General features: G+C 49.1%; 1 protein-coding gene across 1 annotated transcript; it reads right to left on the bottom strand.

The window, feature by feature from the left end:
* Positions 1 to 1,260: 1,260 nt before the first annotated feature.
* On the bottom strand, positions 1,261 to 9,387 carry Tmem171 (transmembrane protein 171). The gene is made up of 4 exons (XM_038324222.1): positions 9,280 to 9,387; positions 6,504 to 7,223; positions 3,330 to 3,465; positions 1,261 to 1,459 (listed from the first exon to the last, which is right to left on the bottom strand). The coding sequence occupies exons 2-4, from the start codon at positions 7,141 to 7,143 to the stop codon at positions 1,261 to 1,263; spliced, it is 975 nt and encodes a 324-aa protein (XP_038180150.1). The 5' UTR covers positions 7,144 to 7,223; positions 9,280 to 9,387.
* Positions 9,388 to 10,147: the final 760 nt, after the last annotated feature.

Genomic DNA, 10,147 nt, shown 5'->3' with positions numbered 1-10,147 from the left:
TTTTAAAACGTGAATAATTAACCTGCCAGGAGGAAGACTAACACAGACTTTTAAGAGTGGTTCAACCTACTAAATGTCCAGTTTGAACATAGGCTGGAAGTGCTGGTCCAAACAGCCACCCTGATTTATCACAGTGGTAATTTACACGTGACCAGTCAGTGCCGCAGATGAACTGCCCTGGCCAGCACCTATACTCTGTGGTCAGACACTTGAGTGCTAGGTACACCCAAGGGAGAGAGAGAAGGAGTGGTGGGGGAGGGCAGGCATAGTTTTATGCCTATAATCCCAGAACTCTGAAGGCTGGGCATGAGGAGCACAAGTTCGAAGCTAGCCTGGATAACATAGCAAAATCCTGTCTCAAAAATAAAGCAGAACGGAGTCTCCAGGAAATCGCATCCCAGTTGATTCAGAGGCTCCACTCTGTCCATGTGCTATGAGGCCTTGAGGCTCCTAAAGAAGGGAGAGAGAATGAGGAATGGGAGAGAGGAAAGGGGGAGGAGGAAACGTGATAGAGAAATTAGGACAACAATCTCATTCCTTGGTTCCAAAAGCGAATAACGCTGGAGTCAGAATGGGGACAACTGAACAGATTCTGACTGGTCTCCGGCAGCACCGATCACTGATAGCCTGGTTTCTTAGAAACCAGCTAAGGGCAGGGCAGGGCAAATGGCTCAGTGAGTGAGGTGCTGGTTCTGCGGGCAGGAGGACCAGAATGCCATCCCCAAGACCCCTGTGCAGAAGCTGGTGAGGTGGCATACAGGGAACCCGGCTCTGAAGAAGTGCAGACAGAGAGCTCCCTGAGGCTCACTGGCCAGCCTACCCTACATGATGAGTTCCAGACCAATGAGAGAGACCTTGTCTCAAAAAAACAAGGGGACAGACAGCTCCAGAGGAACAACATCCAAGGTTGATCTCTGGTGTGTGTATGCGTGTGTGCACACACACAGTTTCTTCATCAGAAGTCCCGTGACCTTGAAAAACTCCACTAATCTCCCCGAGCCTCTGGTTCCTTATCCACCAGTACAAACAGAACCACCAGCTCCTGACATTGGAGGCTGGTGTCCTGTTGGTGACCTGCACGAAGGTGCTTCACGGCACCTGTGGGCTGAAAGACCAGCAGCGGGGCCTAACCTAAAATGTGGCTTACTTCCTTTGATGTTATGGCAGAAAAATGGGAACACAGCCGATGTTATTGTATGTTTTATTAAAAAATTAAATAAAATAACAATCCATGAAATGTATAAAACTGTAGTCCATAATTCACGGTGGAGACAGCTCAGAAGCTGCATCCGGGGGTGTGGCCAAGGCAGTTTCTTTCTCTTCATATCTAGGGGGCAGATCCAGCGGAAGATGTTCAGGGTGTGAGGTCTCAGAGGGTGACCCCGGTCCAGATATGGTGTATATGAGTTCCCGTTCTCTCTCAGAGACTGTGCCCTGGATCTCAGGAGTTGGGGACCTCCTAGAAAGAAAGAGCAAGATTATGAGGGGGCACGATGAAAACAGGGACAGCCCTTAAGCACGAGACTTTTCATGCTTCCAGGAGCCTTGGACCAGGCTAGGAGTTGTTTCTCCTATATTCTACGCTGCTGTTGTTGATGAGACGGGGTCTCACGACGTGGTCCTGGCTGGCCTTGAACTCACAGATCTGCCTGCCTTTGCTTCCCGAGTGCTGGAACTAAAGGCATGTGCCATCATGCTTGTCTATTGTATTTTATAGATCTGCTTTCCTTACTCCTTAATTTCTTCTTTTTAAAAAGGCATGAGCTGTGTGTCTGTGTCTCCGTGTGCGAGTGTGTGGCACAGGGCCACAGTGCACGTGTGGAGGTCAGAAGACAACTTTCAAGAGTTGGTTCTCCCCTTCCACCACGTGGGTCCCCAGGACTGAACTCAGGTCGTTGGCTTGGCAGCAAATGCTTTGACCCAACGAGCCACCTTGCCAGTCCCTTATCCCTTGTTTGTCTTAGAATTGGCTGGAACTTAAGACAGCGCGGCTCCTGCTGTCGGGCTCTTGTCAGTGAAAAGGCTCTGAGCAGAAAGGTTCCGACATCAGCCAGAGACAGCTGGAGTGCTACTGGCACACACTGTCATTGTCTTCTGAGGGCCATACAAGGTCCATGAACATGTGCAAATGGAAAATTAAAAACCAAACCAAAAGCTCGAGGCAGGGAGGGACGCTAGTCCCTGGAGAGTCTCCAACAGCAAGGGATAGAATTGCATCCCCACTCAGCTGCTTTCCTAGTGGGTGATCTCAGATCCACCCTCATGCGTCTCCGTGATCCATCTATAATATTCTGATGGTAGCACTACCTTCCACCTAGAGTGACCGTGAAACTCGGAAGATAATGCCAGCCAAACCAGAGCCGGAGGTACTGAAATCAATATTGCAGCCTCAACAGAGACTTGTCTGAAACCTCTAGGCGTGGTTTTAGGTTTGGAAAAGTTAATCTTTGGAGGAAAAATTACAGCATTCATTGCTAGATGTCTTTCTCCAATTTCCTGGTCTTTCTCCATTGAAGCAAAGGCTGCACTTACACCCTGGTCCCTGTCTGGCACTGCCCGGAACTCAAACCTGGACATCTTCTATCGTGTCTTAGGTGTTGTGTTCCCTATCAGTGTCGCCTCTCTCGGTACACCCAGCCCTGGAAGTCTCCATTCGATGTCTGTTCTCATGCTCCCTCCACCAGCAGCAAGCCCCATCCTCTCCTTAGCCTGTGTGACCTCCTTCACTGTCCCTGTCACTCACTCGTCTGGAGGTCAGTGTCTCCCTGCTTTCTTGAGACCAGCCTTTCTCTTACGCTCTCAGTCTCTCTTGGGTTCTTGCTGCCTCAGGACTATCCCATGAGAATCTCCTTCCTGCTCTTGGTGTGGAGTGGGGCGTGGGCCATCTATCTCTCAATTGTTCTTCCAAGCTCCAAGACCCAGGGGCAACAGAACATGGATAGAGAGGCCCAGCTAGGCCAGGTCAAGGCTTCCTCCATTAGAATACTGAACATGTTCCTTCTGAACATGTCCCCTGGAGCCTCGAACCTTTCTGCCATCTGAAGCAACCAAGTTAATAGAACACAGGCCTCCAGCCCCCTTGCAGCTCTCAGTGTGACAGGTGTGTCCAATAGGACCAATAAAGATGCTCAGAGGTTTCCTAGCAACCCTTCATCACTAAGTCTACAAGCTACCCAAGGTTTCCTGGCTGAGTGTGAGAATCAAGGCAGGAACTCTTGACATAACATCAGACACTGCACTTTAATGTCACCAGAGCTAGACAGGCTTGAACTCAGGCCGAGACCTGGACCGGCGACACATGCCCACGGATGAAGAAAGGGAAGCCTTACCCATAGTTAAAAAGACTGGAATAGGAAGGTGGGTTTTCATTGTGGTGCAAGCTGTTAGGCCCAGGAGGTCGAGTGCCTGGCGAAGACTCAGGAAAGTAAGGCGGTGGAGGGGGCGGAAATATTATCACCGAGTCACCTGGGGAAACACATCAGAAAAAAAAAAAATTAATGACTTCTGTCTTGCTCCAATACACACACCATAAAAGGTCAAAACCTCTCTGTGTACTCTGGGGTAGGCCTGGATAGTGCAGGTGGACTAGAATAGGTTGTGGTTGGGAGGGAAGGGGTTCAACTGCTGTCTAACAGGTGAAGGGAAGGGAAGATTCTGGAAGCTGATGGTGATGCTAGTATTATTATAGTATATTATTAAATAATCTTGAGTATATTTAATAACATTACATTGTATTACTGTATATTATATAAATGCAGATATGTATGTATATAACATTACATTGTATATAGTATATATAAGTAAACTGTATATACTGTATATTTAAAACAGTTAAAATAGGGCTGGGAGATGGCTTAGTCAGTACAGTTCTGGACTCACAAGAAGGAAGACATGAGTTCAAATCTCCACACCCATGTAAGACCCTAGGCAGAGTGGCGTGTGCCAATAACCCCAGCTCTGGGGAGGTAGAAACACAAGGGTCCTTGGGGTTCATTGGTTAGCCATCCTAGCCAAATTAGCAACCATTTGGTGGCAGTTGGAATCCCCGATGCAGTGTGACTGAGGAAGACGCCCAGCATCACCATCTAGCTCTGGGCACACATGCGTGCACATATGAAGGCACACACACACTCACAGAACACAAAAGCAAGTGAAAATTAAAAAGAGCTAAGCCAGGAAGGTTTTTTTGTTGTTCTGGTTATTTTTGGTTGGGGTTTTCTTTTTGTTTTGTTTTTTTGGTTTTTTGGGTTTTTTTTTGTTTTGTTTTTTGAGACAAGATCTCACTATGCAGCCCTGGCTGGCCTAGAGTTTTATATGTAGACCAGGCTAGCCTCAAACTCACAGAGATCCATCTACCTCTGCCTCTTGAGTGCTGGGATTAAAAACATGTGTGACTATGCCTGGTCCTGAAATACTAAGTTTCAGGGTACAGATGGGTTACCACATTTTTTTTAAGTTGGCCGTTAGTTCCGAGCTTTGAGTTCTCCAGGGGCAATATGGAGTCAGACTCATTAAGCATGCCTGAGCTAATGCAGAGAGTTAATAGCATGCTCCCTCAACTTCCCGGGGATGTCTCCCATTGCTTTCTAGTGATAATCTTAATTCATCAAAATCCAGCTGCTAGATAACGTGTGGAGTTGCTCAAATACAGCACTCTGCTCACGTGACGATAGGCCATGCGGCGCCCCACCTCCTCCTGAGCTGCATGAGTGTAATCAAATTTTACAAAGTTTGCTTTTGTTCTATGGAAGAGGAATGAGGGACCAGAAACAAGCTCTAATTTGTCTTCCAATACCAATCTTGTAGGTTTCCAGGGCATGTCACCACGGCCGTTGCCCAGAATGTTCTAGACAGGTAGTAACTCTGCTACCAGAGAACTGGGGAAGGACGGACTCTGATAGGCTGGCACCGCCAGGTGACAGGGCCAGGAGGATGTAGGAAAGAGAACGCCACTTCCTTGTAGGGAGGAGACTTGCCAGTGCCCATAGCCCTAAGCAAACTCAGAATTCCCTGGCCTCAGCTGCCACAGCTGTCGGCTGGAGCCGAACAGCATCTGTCTTGGAGAACGAAAAGGACAGGATGTGGCCACTTGTGTCCAGTGTTAAGGCGCCACCTCACACGGAACAAAACCTTCTGCCTGTGACACCTTGCGATGGCACCTTTATCTCTGTCACCAGCTAAGGGCACTTATTTGCCAGAGGAAGAAACACTTCCAACTGGCAATCTCTGCTCTCCCTGACCCTTGTCCCTGTAGCCTCAGTCATTTCCCAGAAAATGAAAGTCCTGCTCTCCTACGAGGAGATGGTGGATGAACTCTGATCTGTTTGCCACTCTGACAAACTGGAAAGGTTCTCTTTGGATTCAGCTGGTTTTTGGAGGACATCGGTGGTTGGGCTGCGGAGATGGCTCGGTAGTTAAGAGCCTGCACTGCTCCTTCAGGGTCTCCAAATTCATTGCTCAGCTCCAGCATCAGGCAGCTTGCAACTGCTTGTAACTCCGGTTCCGGGGGATTAAACACCCTCTTCTGGCCTCCTCAGGCACCTCCACTCACGTGGATAGATCCCTACACACACATACTAATAATGGTAGTAATGATAATAATATAACAAACCTTAGCTGGGAGTAGTAGCACATGCCTTTAATCCCAGCACTAGGAAGGCAGAGGCAGGCGGATCTCTGTGAATTTGAGACCATGTCTCAATAGATAGACTAAAAAAAACCCAAAAAACAACAACAACAAAAAAGAAGCTCTTAGGAGGTCTAGGAACTGGAATTAATGCTCACTTTAACTATATACTGTTCTGTAAAGGAAGCCCTCAGGGCAGACATCTGACAACCTGTTTTTCAGGTGCAGATGATGGTAAATGTGCCTTCATGGATCACTTTAAGCAGGACTGAATCTCAGACAAGAAGTTCTTTGGCAGGGGTCATGTGCAGGAGTGCGAGCTCTTATAATGTTTGTGTTGTCGCTGTGAGCATGGATATACACAAACGGATGAAGCAGAGCGGTTAGCTTAGGACAGTACAGTCTACAGATCTGTCTGCTCTTCCACTCCTGTGGGCTGCAACTCCCTCGGGGTCCAATGACCCTTTCACAAGGGTCGCCTAAGACCATTGGAAAACACAGATGTTTACATTATTTTGACTCATAACTAGTAAAATTACTGTTATGAAGTAGCAAAGAAATAGTTGTACGGTTGGGCTCACCACAGCACGAGGAACTGCTGTGAAGAGTCACAGCTTGGGGGAGGGGAGCTTGAGAGCCACTGTGTTAATAGTGTTGCTGGGGATAGGAGAATTCCCACAAGGATGGTAGTGTGTGTGTGTGTGTGTGTGTGTGTGTGTGCTTGGTGGTGGGTTACCTGTGTGCTCAGGTATGTGCACATATATGAAAAAGAGAGGAGTTGAGAAAAGGAATCTGGACCAGATCTAGGGAAGCCTGGTGAAGCCTTGAAGCCACACCCACTGTGACTTGAACCCGTGCACAAACGACCGAGACTCACCTACAGTGATATGGACGGGCTCCATACTGTGGGTGTGTCCCCCTTCCATATCAGAGGTATCTCGGCTGGAACTCAAGTTATTTTTCTTCTTAACATGGGCCACCACAAAGAAACACAGCCCCACAAGCACAATCAAGGGCCCCATGATCTGCAGCGACAGGAAGCTGCAGATCTGAGGCTCTGCTTCTCCAATGTCTGTCTCATTCATTGACTCCTGCTTCAATTCTGAGCCACATCCAGGCACCCAAATACCCAGCACGCTGATGAGCATGCCACTGGTCAAGAATAGGAACCCAAAGATGAGGCACTGGGCGAACTGGCGGCTCTCCCCACAGACGAAGGATTGGTCAGGGTCCTGGTGGCCTCGCCGCTGCTCCTCCCGCAGATGCAGGCGTGCCCGGGAGCGGGCCAGAATCACAATCCCAAGCCCCACCACGGCACACGACGGCCCAGCAATCTTTAGCACCATGCTGCAGTGTGAGAGGGGCCTATCATATTGGCATGCCTGGTAGCCGAAGATGGAGAGCAGGACTCCCACACACAACAGGACGGCCCCGAGGATGAAGAGGAAGAAAATGAGCTTGCTGACATGTGTGTCCCTCTGGTCCCTGTCTGGCTCAGTCGTTCCTACGGAAGACATGGCCAGAAAAGAAAAGGCTCCCTCGCTGTTCTCCGACGTGAAGGGGAAATACGTTTCCTTCTCTCCCGCAGTTTTAGGCTCTGCAAACAATAAGAAACGCAAAATTACAGCGGATACAGGTATCTACTGAGAACAATAACAAATGCAAACTTACAGCGGGTACAGGTATCTACAACCAGCTCTGATCTCTTGCTGGCCATTGCAGAAATCACAGGAGGGTGACCTGTTAGGAGGTGGAATGTCATGCAATTGGTCTGCTGTAGAACAATGACTTGGCCTATGAGTCAGGAGAACTGGCATTTGAGGACTCCCAAATGTGTAATTTCATGAATATATCAAAAAAGAGGAAATTCAACTACCATGCTTCTGAGATAAGGAAATCTTTTTTTAAAAAATAAATAAAATGATTGGGTGTGGCTTTTCCTGTTCTGAATCTTACAAACTCATGTCTCCAGGCTAATAATAATAATAATAATAATAATAATAATAATAATAATTAGTAGCAGATAAGGGAAGAGCCATGGGAGAATATCTGATATACAGCTGCCGGGTATCATGTCAGAACTGCTCTGAGAACTGCGGTAATTTTTTGTCTAGTTACTAACTTGCCACTTCCCACTCAAGACTCCAGCCTGCGGCTTTCCACTTCTCACTTTGTGCTAAGGCTGTGCGGGCACACAACCCAGTGCCAGCACTTTCAACAGAACGGAGAGGTAGTTCAGAAGGGCAGTGGGTTTGTGGACTTTTAAGTTAGTTCTGTCAAAATGCAAGCTCCGGGGATGTACAGACACCCCAGCCCCACTGGCAGTTCAGCTTCTGGACCCTGGCTTGACCTGAGAGAATCGGGCACAACAGGTAAAGTCCAGTCGCACTGTGGAGGTAGACAGAGCCTTCTGGTAGGGGGACCAGCTAACGCTCACCCTCCGCCACAGCACCACCTACTGCCACAGAGGCTTAGACTCCTTGAAAAGCACTTACTTAGGAAGCGCTAAAGGCTCACAAAGCTTCCTGGAAAAGCAGGAACACGGGGGAAACCACCCTTCACAGAATCACAAAAGGCCAGTACTTCAAGAGTATTTTATACTCATGCTAGCTGGGCAGGTAGCACAGGCCTTTAATCCCAGCACTTGGGAGGCAGTAGGAGGATCTCTGGGTCTGAGGTCAGCCTAGTCTACATAGTGAGTCCCAGGATAGCCAGAGAGCTATGGAATAGAGAGACCCTGTCTCAGAATAAAACAAAATCATATTATATGTCAACTTAGCTAAGCTGTGGTTAAACGGTGCACTGATTCACACTGCATTGGTCTCTGAACAAGTGATCTTGTTTCACTTGGGCAAATAGGAGTAAGGCCCTTACTCTACCACTCATGAACACGGTCCAAAGTCAGGAAGGACACATCCAAATAGAAAAAAACATTAAAACATCACTCTGGGGAGATGGCTCAGTGGTTAAGAGCACTGAGCTGCTCTTCCAGAGGACCAGAGTTCAATTCCCAGCACCCACATGACCGTTCAAAACTGTCTGTAACTCCAGTTCCAGGGTATCCACATACGGACATACAGGCAGGTAAAAAAACTTTTTTAAAAAACTTTAAAACGTACTTTGCCATTCACATTCAAGATCACAGGAAGGAGTTCATGGCTGAGGCCTTTTTGTCAAACCAAAACCGCGTGTAAGAAGGTGAGTTTGGGCATAGAAAGTAATCAGTTAAAAGCCATCATGGGAAGTAATTTTCCCAGGGAAAGTGCGATAGAACCAGAAGGAAGTGGAGGGGGGAAAAAGGAAACGGTTGAAGTAAGCTTTCTTCTCAAACTTGGAAAAGTCACATTCCATAAAGATGCTGTTGAGACGGAGGACTTACAGCATCGCTCTAATTTAAAACACGTTTTCTCCAGGGACATTCACATAGATGGAAAATTACTCAAGAAACTGAACCTTTTCTACCTTAAACTTTTCCAGAGTCAACCTTACAAAGCCAAATCCTCTCATAAACACTCCTTTAGTGTTTCCAAAAGTCAGTCAGTCCCAAATCAACAGCATCTCTCTGCTTCCAAAGCTCGGGAGAGTTGGCAAAGCCAGGCCAGGAAAGGCAAGTGTCTGCGGGGAGTTGCAGCAGTTCCCGGGGTGCCGCTTACCTGAGCTGATCCTGGGACTCTCCGCCGCACGCCTGGCTTCCACGCACACCCTCTACGCGTCCGGGCGCGGAAGACGGGCCGCCTCCGTGTGCACAGGGCCGGGCGGTGCCTGGTCCGCGGGCACGGCGGCCGGGCGGGGCAGGGCAGGGCTGACCGGTGGGAGCTGGCCGTCGCCGGGTGCTGCCCTCCTGGGGCCTGGGCGCGAAGCGCCCGAGCGCAGAACTAGGGGCGGTAAGGCTTGGCGGGACGGGGGTGGGGTGGAGAAGCCGACTGGCACGCTCCACCGAGCTGGGGGTACCAGAGAGTTGAGATTGTCCCCCTGGCAGCCGGGGCTACGTGGCGGGCAGCTGGGAGGGGAACCAGTTTCTTTGCAGCCTAGATGCGGAGCTCCCGGGGCTGCGGAAGAGCTGAGACCAGGACAGAGCAACAGAGAAAGCCAAGGACACCAGTCCGCGGCTGAGCCAGGTCCCCGCCGTCCACTGCCACTCAGAAGGCAGAGATGGCCTTTCTACTGCTCTGAGATCTTTCTACTGCTCTGGAAGTCACCAGAGCTAGAGCCCCGCAGGGAGCTTTCTAGACGGGCAGGGTTTGGGAACACCTGGGCCGCTAGAGAGCGAGACAGGGGATCTAGTACTCCAGCGTTCAACCTGAGAGACTTGCTCCTAGACTGAAGTGGATCCCCCATCAAGTGTGTCACCCCATCCTGTCCCGGCCATATATGTATGTGCATACAGCCATAAAACACCCTTCCTGGTGCTCCAGGGATTAAACTGTTAACTTTCCCTGACCTTGAACGGGAGTTTCTGATGAGGTTGCTAATCCCCGTGCTATTTGTAACCTGCCCCGTGACAGTTGACAAGTATCCAAC

Source organism: Arvicola amphibius, chromosome 3 (genome assembly GCF_903992535.2).
Source record: "Arvicola amphibius chromosome 3, mArvAmp1.2, whole genome shotgun sequence".
NCBI lineage: Eukaryota > Metazoa > Chordata > Mammalia > Rodentia > Cricetidae > Arvicola > Arvicola amphibius.
Note: the sequence above shows the minus strand (reverse complement) of the source record. Positions and strands in the feature narration are given on the sequence as shown.